The 13,682-nt window shown below is 45.4% G+C and overlaps 3 protein-coding genes across 5 annotated transcripts; 1 reads left to right on the top strand and 2 right to left on the bottom strand.

Annotated features, from left to right (window-relative positions):
* Positions 1 to 3,160: 3,160 nt before the first annotated feature.
* Positions 3,161 to 7,434, bottom strand: LOC117653377. Of its 2 annotated transcripts, none has more exons than XM_034399013.1 (7): positions 7,276 to 7,434; positions 6,874 to 7,062; positions 6,694 to 6,762; positions 6,419 to 6,616; positions 6,240 to 6,317; positions 6,106 to 6,165; positions 3,161 to 6,025 (listed from the first exon to the last, which is right to left on the bottom strand). In XM_034399013.1, the coding sequence occupies exons 2-7, from the start codon at positions 6,985 to 6,987 to the stop codon at positions 3,446 to 3,448; spliced, it is 3,099 nt and encodes a 1,032-aa protein (XP_034254904.1). In that variant the 5' UTR covers positions 6,988 to 7,062; positions 7,276 to 7,434; the 3' UTR covers positions 3,161 to 3,445. The 2 variants fall into 2 exon arrangements, with proteins under 2 accessions (XP_034254904.1, XP_034254905.1); XM_034399014.1 differs by having other exon boundaries at positions 7,199 to 7,287.
* A 146-nt stretch (positions 7,435 to 7,580) lies between these two features.
* Positions 7,581 to 9,499, top strand: LOC117653379 (glutaredoxin-3). Its single transcript, XM_034399017.1, has 7 exons — positions 7,581 to 7,832; positions 8,070 to 8,172; positions 8,251 to 8,412; positions 8,492 to 8,755; positions 8,853 to 8,959; positions 9,050 to 9,160; positions 9,237 to 9,499. Exons 1-7 carry the CDS (start codon positions 7,783 to 7,785, stop codon positions 9,415 to 9,417), a joined length of 978 nt encoding a protein of 325 aa, XP_034254908.1. The 5' UTR covers positions 7,581 to 7,782; the 3' UTR covers positions 9,418 to 9,499.
* A 66-nt stretch (positions 9,500 to 9,565) lies between these two features.
* Positions 9,566 to 12,765, bottom strand: LOC117653378 (putative aminopeptidase W07G4.4). Of its 2 annotated transcripts, none has more exons than XM_034399016.1 (12): positions 12,601 to 12,765; positions 11,938 to 12,067; positions 11,705 to 11,850; positions 11,514 to 11,622; positions 11,310 to 11,434; positions 11,057 to 11,232; positions 10,783 to 10,979; positions 10,516 to 10,698; positions 10,335 to 10,436; positions 10,121 to 10,247; positions 9,932 to 10,044; positions 9,566 to 9,853 (listed from the first exon to the last, which is right to left on the bottom strand). In XM_034399016.1, the coding sequence occupies exons 1-12, from the start codon at positions 12,618 to 12,620 to the stop codon at positions 9,719 to 9,721; spliced, it is 1,563 nt and encodes a 520-aa protein (XP_034254907.1). In that variant the 5' UTR covers positions 12,621 to 12,765; the 3' UTR covers positions 9,566 to 9,718. The 2 variants fall into 2 exon arrangements, with proteins under 2 accessions (XP_034254907.1, XP_034254906.1); XM_034399015.1 differs by lacking the exon at positions 12,601 to 12,765 and adding an exon at positions 12,452 to 12,594.
* Between the last annotated feature and the right edge of the window lie 917 nt (positions 12,766 to 13,682).

Raw genomic sequence — 13,682 nt, 5'->3', positions numbered from 1 at the left:
CACTGTGAAGCCACGCCACGCCGCGCCGCGTCAAACTCGGAAGACAATGGCGGCTCCAGCCAAGCATGCGAGCAATAAGGGTGCTGCAGGCTGCCTCCGCCGTCGCCCTGTCGTCGCCCTGTCCCCCTCGCTCTGCTGGGCCGTCCCGCGGGCCGCGGGGGTGCGAGAGGGACAGCGACCAATCGCTGCGCGGAATCGGTGGGCCTCGGCCTCGGCGGCCCATTACTGGACAGAGGGGGCTAACGGCCTGCAAAAGGCTCGGGGGGCTCGGCTGCAAAGCACTGCGTCGCACTGAAAAGCGCTGCAGAGCCTCGGCCAGATCGACAACGAGTGATAAATGCCAGAGGGGGGCAGTGGAGGGCCGACAAAAGCGAAGAGGGCTGCACCGGGCTGTGTGCTTCGCTTACCTTTCGCTCTGCAGCCCTGCTCGGCGTGGCTGCCGCTGCGGCTCACTCACACACTGCCGCGAATGAAAATTAAAATTCTTTCCACTTTTTTGTTCGTCTTCCAGCCGCACTGTTGGTCGCACCGTCCGCGCTACGCCGCCATGGGCACCATGGGCACCATGCCCTCGAGGGGGTCGCGGCCGAGCCGGGCGCCGGAGCGCGCCGAGGCGTCGGGCAGCGTGGCCGCAGCGTGGCCGGGGCGTCGCGGAGCACTAGGCACTAGGCAGGGATGTGAACGGGGCAGGCTGCGTCGCGCAACTGGTGTGCCTGTGCCGGGACTCGGGACTCGCGGCCGGAGGGCTGCGCGGCGCTGTGCGCCCCACGAGGACGCGGACGAGGCCGCGCTGGAGGCGGAGGCACGGAGGCACGGAGGGGGTGCCCGAGGTCCGCGCCGCCGCAACGCGCACGGCGCAGACAGCGCCGCGAGGCTGGCCCAAAGTCATCGCGCCACCCTTCGTTATTTCACTGAAAAAAAAGTCTAGTTAAAAGTACCAGACGGTTCCTAGTTAAACGAGCACCGGTAATAATAACTAAAAACCTTGTATTTTTCACTAGATTTTCAGTTATATCTACTAGCATGGGTATGGTAACATTTACCAGACGTCTAGTTAATATTCCTAGTAAATTTAACTATACTGCTTAGTAATTGTCCTCAAATTTAAAATTGCAAGAGACTAAATTTTAACAATGCGTATTGAATCCCTTCGGTTCCCTGCAATCTCCAAAGCACCGTTTAGTAGCAGGAAATGCCACTCCTTTAGCTGCCTTAGATGAGCGACAAAACGATGCGCAGAGTCACCGGGCGGGGACACTCGGCCCTCCCATGTGGCGTGATAGCGCAGTGGTAACGAGCTTGGCTCGTATGGGGAAGATGGGTGGTTCGATCCCGGCCAGAAGCAAACCGGAAAATAATTCTTCCCAGCTTTACGACCTCCCAGCGTACATGTGGGGGCGTAGAGTTGAGAAATTCCATTTTCTTCTTCTGCTTTGTCTTGTCTCAACTCAAAATTTTTACTAGAAATTTAGTTAATTTTACTAGATTGGGGGTCTGATGGCATGGTAAGGTTTACCAAGAATCTGGTTATTTTTACTAGACAGAGACCAACTAGGCAGTCTGGTATTTGTAACTAGATTCCTTGTTGGTTCCTATTCAATTAGACTGTCTGGTAATTGGCACCAAAATCCTAGTTGCTGTAACTAGACTTTTTTTTCAGTGTTCGGTTTTGTTTGCCCGCCCAATGCCTTTGCGGTTTTCCAGTGGGGGGAACGTGTCCCCAAACTGAAGTTAGTTGCAGCAAGCCTCTGCGTGTGGAAAAGGCCCCATTTCTTGATTTTCTATGCGAATGCCTCAAAATATGCGGATGTTTCTTTTTAAAATGTTTTTGTATCTGCTTCGGTTTACTCTTTGGGTCGTGTTGCCTCCGTGCCGATGGCGCCGCACGCGCCAACCGGACCAGGCCTGACCAGGCCGGTGCTGTGGCCCCGTCCCAGCCTGCGCCCCGGTCCCGGCCGTCCCGGCCACCCCGCTCGGCCCGGCCGCAGGGATAAAATTGGAGGATTCGTTGGAGGCGTTGAGTGACACCGCCCCGGCCTGGCGGGCTGGCGGGCTGGCCGGGCCATGCCCTGCTCGAGGCGCCCGGCGCCCCAGTCCTGACCTGTGTGCCAAAATAACCCCGCGGAGCGGCCCTACCCGGCCCTCCCCACCACAGGGCCCGTCCCGGAGCCACGAGCACACGGGACGGGGTGCCTAGGGGTGCCACCTGGCTCTCGGACGGCCCCTGCTGTTCTGGCCCCGAGGCTCGGGCCGGGGCTGGCCGCACGCGGCCGTGAACATCAGGTGTGGCAACCCTACCTTTGCCACCCCTTGGCCCCCCCGTTCCCAACAAGCTCGACAAGCTCAGCTGAGCTGGCGATTCGGAGCGATCTGTTTGAAGCTGGTCTGTCATTCGGAAAGCGCGCGCGGGGGGCGCGGTACAGGGCCGCAAAGAGGGGGAGGGGTGGGGGGAGCGGTTCGTGGAAAGGCCGCAGGTAAGACGGCATCGTGGCCGTGACGGCGTCGACGGCAGTCGCGGGACGAGAGTTTCCCAGGACTCCCTTCGCCATTATGGGCAGGTTTTCGTTAATTTTGTTAATTACGGACCAAACTACTCCCCTCTCCTCCCCAACACGCTGTCCTTAATCTTGTCTGTCTAACTGTCTGAAACACACAAGTCGCCAATTCCATCTCTTATTTTTCTGGTCCGACGAAGTGCCGGTAGGATGGCGAAGACTCGCTCAACCAACCCTGGCACATCTCTCAGAGCTGCGAAAGCGAAGAGAGCCCGCCGAACCGACCGCGGTGCCTGGCCTGCCCACTATGCAATTTTCGAAAATCGATGCGGGCTAGTCGCTTCGGGTGCCGCTGTGGCCGCGCCGCGCCACGCCGCAGCCGCATGTGAGCTGAGCTGGGCCGAAGCCGAAGCAGCCCGAGCTGAAAGCGCCCGCCAGGTCGAGGGTAGGCAGCCCGGCCCGCAGGCACGCGCGGCGGGCAGGCCTAGCCTCGACTCGGCGGGCGCTACGCGCTGCGAGCCGTGTGCTGTGTGCCGCGCTCAGTGCCGGGCGGTGCTGTGCGTTCCAGTGTCAGCACGCTTATTGACAAATGCGTTTCTAGTATTCGAATGTATTTGATCGGCCAATGGGTCAAACGGGAACGAATGAACTAAGATCCACAAACATGAACAGGGCATTTATCATTTTATTTTTTTTGAAATTCTTTTCAAGACACATTACAACATTAAAAAAAAAATGTTTATGTGCGAAAGAGGTATCTCCAGCACAAACAAACACAAAATTAGCAGAGAAGACTACAAGAAACAAACAAAAAAACAATGATGCAGTTCAGTTGGTGCATAATGGCTGAGATATGGCACAAACAGTCCATTTTCTGTCAATTAATAAATAAGGTTGGGTTAAGAAGGATTAACTTCACTTCACATCACAAAAACAGGGTACAAAGCAACTTACTTAACTGCTTTTAAAGGAAATGGCTTTTTAACCTTTTTAGCGGCTAACAGTTTTGTACCAATAGTCAGGTCCACTTTCTTATTTACATAATTCATATTGTGAGAATTAGATGATGGTAAGAAACCAAACCAGCCAAATTGCAAATAAGTTTCCAAGGGTTCTAGCCAAAAGGTGTTAGCGTCTACCTCCTTGACTCCTTCTTTCAGGAGAAATAAAGCACAATCAATGAAAGCTCTCACTGACATTTCTGTTTGGAGACAAATAGTTTCATCTAAAAGCAACTTAGACTTATCGTCTTCAGATATATACGGAATGTCCTGTACCTCTGCTTTCCACTCACTGAGGTAGTCTAATAATCCTAGCATTGAAGAAAACCGAGAATCATTAGGACTTGTGTAAGGTTTCAGAGGTTCTTCAGCTTGAACTGTTTTAAGAAGACAGCTAAAGGTGTCACAGACTTTCGAAATGAAAGTAACTGTTTCTGGCGTATACGAACAAAATTTTCGCAAAAAGTTTACAACAGCAGTACAAAACACAGCAGAAGCATGAGATGGTATTTTACGGGAGTGTTCATCAAGATAGATATCTAAGTTATCAAGCATTAGCATAGGACGTTGCCATTTCCGTGCTAGGTAGAGTTTTTCAATTGTCTTCCAGACAATTTTTTCCTTATTTTTGGTGAGAATTCTTTGGTTTACCCCATTAGAACCGGATTCCTCAAAACAGTTACGAATCTGTCTCAATAGATACCACATATCTGTGAAAAAGTAAATCAGTCTATCTTTAGCAGCAATGTTTTTAGTGGCATATACTTGTCCAGAATCAAGCATGAGGCCAGAATGCAAGTCAATAAAATTCTTGGTTTTCAATGAGCCATTTGTTACCACTCCTACCACTTTAAAAGCATTTTGTTCTAATGTACTAATGACATCCCATGTTGCATCATAGACCTTCTGAGGGGAGTCATCTTCAGCATCTAGCAAACCTACAACTTCCCTCAAATTATTATTTATGCCTTTCACCATGTATGCAAGCATTGTATAGGATGGAATAGGCCTATGATCTAAACATTTATCTGCAACAATAAACTCTTCAATTTTGTCCATTTCACACTTAACATCACTTAATTTCACAAACCCAATAAGTTCACTGTTTGATTTCTGGTACACAAGATTATCAATGACATTAATTTCATCAATTAATACAATATTATGGCTCCCAATCAAGTTGCAGTTCTTTAAGTAGGGCTTATCCCGGAAACATGAGACATCAGCTTTCTGGAAAGAGTTCTTGATCTTGAACAATACTTGCGAGAAATTAAATAATGCTTTACCAGACGGTAGGGTAATCATACCCGACCCAAGTTGACTAGTTGACCTCATAAAAAGAGCATATCTAATTAGAGTTGGATACCACTTCATCCCAGTAGCTCTCTTCTGAGCAGCAAGCTCCTCCTGCATGTCGATGAATTGTTGTTGAACAGAAGTGGGATTCTTCAAGTCCTCCAGAATATCCAAAAGATCTTTTGACAGTTTATTGTCTATTGGCACTGCACATTTTTCCAATAGTAACTTAATTTTTACACATCTTTTTTCCAAAACACTTTGCACAATCTTCTGATTTTGCATAGCCAAATCAAGGGGTGCATTCACATCTTTATATGAATAGGTCTTAGGAGGTTTAGGAACTTCCTTTCCTAGAGGTAAGAAACACCTGACCACATTGCCAGCCATTAACTGGTTTGGTTTGATGTTTTTGATAGATGGGTAGGCACTTACAATTTTGACTGACAAGTCAGTGCAAACTGGTGATGAATTCTTCGATACAACCTGGGCCTGACTTTCAACTTGGTGGTTGGACATCATAGGTGATGCAGAATTTGAAGGATTTGTCAGCATTAAAGATGGCTTTGAAGAACAGTGCACCATTTCTTCTTTCATTGCACAACTGTCTGAAGAGGGCAATACATCATTGTGCCCTGACATTGGAGGACCGGAACTTGGTACCATTGGGAATACTGTAGGTAATTTGGGAGAACTACCTTGCTTCTTTGAAAATGCTACTGCAAGTCTCACACATTCCTCACAAACCCATACATTTAAAGGAACAAGACGTTTGCATTTTGTTGACCGGAATGTGAGACTGTAACTGGTCTCTGCGTATGGATTATTATCGAACACTCCATTTTTTTCTTGGAGCCACAATCCTTGGTGCATGTTACTGTGGTCAGCTCCTCTACACACTCCCAGATTTGACAGGATACGGATTATTATTAAAACACGTCCTAAAAAGTCGTTGAAGGATTGCTCCACAACAAGGATAGCAGGCAGTTTGAATCCCTTCAGGAGCTCATTGACATCAGAAGGAGGCAAAACATGTCTATGAATACTTATTTCAAGTTCTCCTTGAAATGAGATGAAAAGCTGCCTTTGAATAGCTTTATGTCTACCACTCGACAAATACATAAAGTCAAATCCATCATGGGTTGATTTGCACATCCAAGGATCTGGCAGAACTGCATTAAAAGATTTCTCCCACTCTGCTATGAGAGAAGGAATGGACCCTACAGAAGCAACCTGAAAATAAGCATTGTCATTGCAACTTGGTACTCTGTGTATGAAAGGATTTTATTAATAATAATAATAATGTCACTCACTAAATTTTCTCCTTCCCGTGATTGAACATCCGGATATGAGGCTTGCTCAACTATAGCTACCTGAAAATTGAAGTTACATTACATACAACCCTTGACTCATTACTAAAAGCTTCATTTTTATTATTTCTACTCACTAAACTTTCTGCACCACCTGCCTCTGCTTCCAGATTATCCACACCACAATCAACTTCTTCATCTTTGATACTAGTTATCTGGAATTTCAAGGTTGAATATGAAATGAAATTGCTTCATGAAAGTTGATACGTTTTTTGTACAAAACTTATCAGATTAATAAAGGAAACAGTATACATACAATGTTATTGTGTGCTTCTCCTAGCCTGAGAGGATGATCAACTGAATCATTTTTCTCCTGTTTGACTACGACTTCTGCAACTATGTCAGATTTCCGCTTGGTTGGTGTTACACCTCTGTCATTATGGCTGTCTGCTTTTCTCTTTCCCTTAGGAACACTTTCCGGAGAACTCCAGGATGTACTAGCACCACTTAAATTCTGTGAACATAATGAGGTATTAAAGAAAAGCATCATAGGTTTTATTGAGAAGGTAGTGCGACAAGCAAGAAACCTACACTTGATGACCTAGAAGGTTTCCTCGGAGAAACATTCACAGTTTTTGCTGCAGTTTGAACTTCAGCTCTCTGTAACATAAAAAACACACATGAGGATCATGCGACCATAAGAATTAAGAACCAATCAGAGGCACACAGGAGGTTTGGATTTTTAATTCAACAGTAAGGCAAAAATGTTACCTCATTCTTCACTTTGGGTTTGTCAGGTTCGACTTCTTTTGTTAGCTCCTGTTTAGCTGTGTTGGCTGCAGCTGCAGGTTTACGCTGCTTGCAGTTTCGCCGCCGACGGGCCATTATTTAGTCTGATTTGCTCATATGTAGTGATTGACCATAACCTTTCAACAAATTTCCGGGGCAGATTGAGAGAACCTGAAACGGCAACAAAATGAGAAAAACCGAACACGGATAAAGTGTCAGCTCAAAAATCTACAAAAGCACGAGAATAACACACAAGTTATAGATAATATTGAAAAGAAGAATCATTTCATTTGATACCCTCAATCACCTTAACCTTGCCGAACGGAAACCAATTAGAAACAAATATAGTAGTTTCATGGGAGCTAGTCCAAATAAACTACAAACCTTCGGTGAAAGAAAACTTTTTGAAAGCATAGATGTTCGGGCCTTTGAATTTCCATCACCTAGTGCAGCATCGTAGCTTTGTTTGGGTTTTGTTGGAGTTTGTTTTGCTTTTGCTTTTTCCTCAACAGACGACAAGTATCAATCCCACATTTGGGGGCGCGCAAAAGTCACTCAGAACAGGATACTTAAATCTCTCAGTGATTGGACATTTTCAGTGATACGTGGAGTTAAAGCCCAAACAGTGCTAAAAAATACAGAGTAGAAACTTCATAGAAAAAGATATAACCCCTCAACTTTACGAGAAGAGACGAAACATAATTTTGATTATCTACTGTTGTTGTTTGCTTCTTTATGCTTAATTTTTCATACCAGTCATTCAAGGGAGGTTCGTGGTTCTTGCAGTCTCCCTCCGCAGATTCATTGCAGATTTTAAAGCCGATTGAGTTCTATATAGCTTATTTAAAGTCGAATATAGAAGTGTTATCTTAGCGCATATCTGTTTTGAAAATGGTGCTATCGGAGCTTTCAAACAAGCTTGAGTTCGAAGAATATGTCAAGTAAGTTCAGAAGATTTCTAGCGTCATGCTCCCTCTCCATAACCTTGCCCATATTCATTTTAGATTTATTTTTATATAAATAAGATGATATTTATCAATTTCACTTTCCATCATCCAGAGATTCTTTTGAAAAATCTGTCATAGAGCTGATTCTGACTGTCACTTTTCTGGGGCATAGTAATCTCAAACTTATCTCGGTTGTGATCAGTGATATCAATCTCTGTTGTTTTGTTGCAGCACTAATTCTCTCTCAGTGGTCCATTTCTATGCTGAATGGGCACCTCAATGTGTACAGATGAATGAAGTTATGGAAGAATTATCCAATCAAATCGAATACAGGGTAATTATTTCTCATTTATTAACGATGTGAAATATTTTGCACGTAGCAATTCTCCAATGCCTTAAATTCTTCTTACAGGCTGTTAAATTTGCAAAATGTTTAGCAGAAGAAATACCAGATGTTTCCCTGAAGTACAACATCACAGCTGTGCCAACTTTTGTGTTAATCCGTAAAGGTGCTGCAGTGCAGCGGGTGGATGGTGCTAATGCTGGAGACCTCACTAAGAAGATAAATCAGGCTGTAAGAAAAGCACTATCTTCTGAGTTATGTCCTTCAAAGACCATCCATACAAAGTAATTTTGGTTGTTTCTTTTTGCAGCTGAAAGACATAGCAGAACCTCCTCGATCAGAACGTGAAATACCTCCTGTTGACTTAAATGCTCGTCTGAAATCTTTAATTAATGGGGCACCCGTCATGCTTTTTATGAAAGGCTCTGCTATTGAACCACGCTGCAAGTTTAGCAAAGCAATTGTGGAACTTTTGAACTCTCTAAATGCTGATTACAAAACTTTTGACATTTTAAACAATGAAGATGTGCGACAAGGATTGAAAGAATATTCAAAGTGGCCAACTTACCCTCAGGTAGGCTAGAGACTTTCCTTTCTTGCAAATTGTGAGTATTCTAACTCTTTTGAATTATTAACAACAAAATGCTTATATGCCATAATATTTTTTGCAGCTTTATATTAAAGGTGAGCTCATAGGTGGATTAGACATAGTGAAGGAAATGCAAGATAGTGGTGAGTTAGAAAGTATGCTTCCCAAAAAGATGTCTTTGGATGAGAGGTGAGTGCTCAGAGGTTGATTTGGTGATGGAAGACACTGAGACCGATTCGTGTTAAATGCCACTGAATCAATATTCACTTTTCTTTTCAGACTGAAGAGCCTCATAAATAAAGCCAAGGTGATGGTGTTCATGAAGGGAAATCCCAGTCAACCCAAATGTGGCTTCAGTAGAACTTTGATGGAGATTCTGAAGGGAACAGGGTAAGTATATGGTAAAGTGTGATTTGAGTCTACTTCAAAAACCACATGCACTGATTTGTGTCTGCTTAATTTTCAGAGTTGATTTTGAAACTTTTGATATTTTGGAAGATGAAGTAGTCCGTCAAGGGTTGAAGGAATATTCGAAGTGGCCAACTTATCCTCAAGTGTATGTCAAAGGGGAGCTTATTGGTGGTCTGGACATAATCAAAGAGATGAAAGAAGGTGGTGAGCTAGAAAGCACGCTTAATGCACAGTGAAAGAGAATCTGTATGTACCTTAGGTTGTTTCTTATGTGTAATTGCTTGTAACTCATCAATAAATTTTGAATCATTAACATTACTAATAATTACTGCAATTCAACCCAGAAAGGGAAATTTAAAAAAACGAAATAGAGGTTGCAAATCGTTTTGACATAAATTGAATAGATTTATTTATTTATTTCAAAAAAATACAATCTTAAAAACATCGAAGATTTTACAACTTTAAATTTCTTGATTAAAACATCCCAGCCTCTCATCATCAACCCCAGTTATGGAGGATGTTGATCTGGGCTCACTTTCAATTGAGTTCTTGAATAAAACGTGCAACAAGAGCAGCAATGGGTGCACCACTTGGTTCATGGGGCAAGTCTCCAGCAGATGCAGCAATATCCAAGTGAGAGTACTTCACAGGCAGCTTGGCAGTGAGACCATGCTACAAAAATTTAAGACAAATTAATAATGGCTTCATGATAGCCAAAAATATATAACATAACAGCAATAAGACATTTACCTTTTCCAGCCCTGAAGCTAAGAGAAGGAATGCACCAGGTGACTGGTGCCCACGAGGAGTTCTGGAAGATGGTGTATTGGTGCATTGCAGCAAGTCATCTCCAGCGCTTTTGGCTGAAACAAAAATCTCTTTACCAATCCGCTGCACCCTAAAATGAGCTTTCAGTTAGCAGGTAGATGTTTAAGTCACCTTTGTAGAAAGCAATGTCCTCTCTCCTCATAGTGCTGATTTCAAAGGGGTCTCCAATCACTGCACCAGCATCTTGAAGTTTGCGTGAATTTTGGTCTTCACGTGCAGGTCCATTATCTTGGCAAATCTATAAAATTAAATTGAGAAGTGCACAAAAGTTAGGGATGGACCTTAAGAAAGAATCAATTTTCTCCAATGAATCTACTTATCTTACCGAATAATTCCCAACAGCCAAAACTGCATGACCGGTGAGAGTTGCAATGGTGAATAAGTGCGGATTGGGACAGTTGGGAGTGGTAGAAGCCAGCTCCTTCATCTACAAGAGTTAAAAGCATTGTAATAACAATTCTGAAACTTCTTACAGTACATTACGTTAAAATTATCTTTTGACTTACTCTACACAAGGCATCTGCCATAGCCATACGCCCTTCAGCATCCGTGTTTCCAACACGTACACGAACTCCAGACCGAGCAATGACAACCTCATCAGAGACATAACAGTTTTCACCAACACTGTTCCGCACCATGCATAAAGCTGCCACTACTTTAACGTGCTGAGGTTTAAGTTCAGCAACAACCTGTTAATGCAAGAAATGTTTACAATATTGTCCTTGATCTATTTTAAAGTTCTCTTCAATTTTTTATTTCCATGCAAAACTTGCCTTCATAAAGCCAGCAACACCAGCGGCTCCACACTTATCACGAGACATACCGGCCATAATACCTCCAGCTTTGATATCAGCACCACCAGTGTCGTAGGTCACACCTTTACCCACAAACATCAGTGTTTCTTTGACATTTTTCAAATCTTGAGGCTCATAAGTGAGATATATGATACGGCCTTGGTGGCGTTCGATCACTGAAACAAACAAAATTAAATTTAGCACTGTCTCCTTCCAGAATGCCAGCAAGAAAACAATGAACCCATTCACATACCACTCGCTGCCCTATTCACTGCAGCAAAGAGAGGATATTCCTTTTCAAAGAATTCAGTGCCGGCAAGGACTTCTATCTTGATACCAGAGCCTCCAAATACATCCAGTACATATTTTTCAACTCGAGGAGGGGCCATTCGCTCCGGATCCCCACCACCAATGTCTCGAGCCACAAACCTGAAAAGCAAACATTCTTAGAACATGCCTTCTGGTGTCTGTATGAGACAGCAGGCGAAGAGACAAGATTTTTGTACCTTCCTGCTTCAATGGCATTGGCCAATTTCACTGTTGAGCTAGCGCGGGTCTTATTTTCCAGGTAGACCCCCAGAGTCTTGGGCTTCACCAGTTTCTTGGGAGCATCTTCTCGAACCATAATAGGCTGTTAAATGAGAGCAGAAAAATGATTAACACAAGAAATGCAAGTTGGATCACAAGCAACAGAAAGCAAGACAACCTACCACATACAGCTCTTCTAAAGCACCAAGTACTGTCACCAGTTCCACTTGTTTGAATTGTTCACAGGTTGGAATTACAAGAAGAGGAGACTTGATTCCTGCTTTCAAGGCCCTGCACACAGCATGCAAAAATGTTTTAGGAAAGTTGGAACCTAAACAAAACTGAAACGGGTGTAGGGAAAAATTATCTTTACCTTGAAACACCTTTCTTGGCTGCGTCAGCAAAGCTTCTGACATCATCATAGTCAGGGCAAATATTTCCAGTTGGGGCGTACACAAAACGCTTGGACGGAAGATTGACACCGAAGACACCTCCAACATTAATCAAAGACTCGTCAATCTAAAAAGTCATAAAAATATTTATTATCACAAAAAAAAAATAAACAAACGGCTAGATAGAACAAAAATAAATGGAAAAGTTTAGTACCTTGGCGGCATCAGCCAGAACAGCCCCGAAGGGGGCAGGCTGCTGCCCCGGAGGCAGATGGGAAATGAGAACGATACCATCATAGTCGGCAGATTGTAAATTCTCCTCCACTTTTGCCACACAGGGCTTACTGCAACAGAAAGATAAAAGATGAATAAACAGTCGATTTAAGACACTTCAATTGAAACAAAGAGGGTCTCCAGGTATCAATGTCTCTGGCATTCAAAATTTATTCTCTTCCCAGAAATTTTCAAATTTCGCGCCCCGGGCCTCGGGATATAAACAAAGAGCCTAACCTCGACACGTCACGAATAACGGTGGATTCCGGCTAGAGAATACGGCATTCAAAGCCTGTCATGAGCTTGGCCGCTCTCCGCTTCCCATCTCTAAGAACTTGCACTACGCCGAATGCGGTTGCCTTCGCAAAGCGGCTCGCCACTGACGACCGACCTCACACCGCGTTCTCGGAGTTGGACGACTTGCGGGACGCGGCGACGCGGCGACGCCTACAAACCTCATTGAAGAAAAGCCACGGATCCCCACAACACCTCGCCAGAGACTTGTCGAGGAGACAGAACGCAGCACTGCCCACATTTCTACTCATTCATAGGTGCTCCTCTGCGCTGAGCGCCGGCCGGATGATCCAACCGCGCTGATACTTACTGCAACTGGGAGTCCCCCATGTCGGCTCGATGGGTCGCCCCGAACTGCTCGATCGCAGCGAACCCTGCACTTGCACTGTCCGTGAACGGAGCCGAGCGACCAGCGACTGCGACGAGTTCTGCCGGTACTCAACCTCAACAGCAACAGCTGTGACTAGCGGAGTGGCCGGCGGACGGTGGCGGACGGCTGCGACCGAAAGTGACCGGCTGGTGGGTACGTCTCCGTCTCTGTCACACGCGAGGCGGGGGCGGGACCAGGACGGGACCCAGCGATTCGAACGCAGCCGGTTAATCTAAAGCCCCCACGACGACGAGTCAGGATCGCAACGCCCCTCCCCGAACACACCCAATCCAACACACACACGCACACACACACTACCCACACACTCTCAGCCACTTGCAACGCCGCCGTCCGACGGTTGCTGGGAGCAAGATTCTTCCACGACTGTACAAGGGGAAAACAGCCCGCCGCCCGAGACCTCTTTACACAGATACAACAGAAAAATAAATCTGGGGCTGCTTGCTCCAGGCGTTGGGCTTTCCCCCGGCTGTCGAGCCTTCCCTCCAGCAGGCCGATTCCGAACCTCCGAACAGTGTGCTGCCGGCGAAGACAGGGGCTGGCTGCAGCACGCCCCTGGCTCGGCTGGAAGAATTCAAGACGATTGACTCGAATCCAGAAAAAGATAGAGGTGACATTGGTGGGGTCAGTTGCCCCTGTTCCACTGTACAGCAAAGATCTTCTCCGCCGTTCACGTCGTCCCAGCCCTCCCAAATATTTTTCCTCAGCAAAAAAAAAATAACAGTGTCAGGGTCGTTTTTTTTTTTTTTCAATTATCCCTTTTCAAGCCCCTTTCAGTCAGGTGACGGAACTACTGCATGAAGGTCTGGACTCTTTTCCGTTATGAGAGTAAAGTGACGGTTGCGTCATTCCCCACTTCCCCCAATTATTGATTTTTGTTGTGTTCGACGAGGAATCACGAGTTTGCCCTGTCGCTCCTCTTGCGTCGGTATCTCTGAGTGCGAGGATCGGTACGGTACGTGACAGCGATATCAGCCTACTTTGTCACACAATCAGCCGTGTCA

This window comes from Thrips palmi, unplaced genomic scaffold (assembly GCF_012932325.1).
Source record: "Thrips palmi isolate BJ-2018 unplaced genomic scaffold, TpBJ-2018v1 HiC_scaffold_8, whole genome shotgun sequence".
Lineage (NCBI taxonomy): Eukaryota > Metazoa > Arthropoda > Insecta > Thysanoptera > Thripidae > Thrips > Thrips palmi.
Note: the sequence above shows the minus strand (reverse complement) of the source record. Positions and strands in the feature narration are given on the sequence as shown.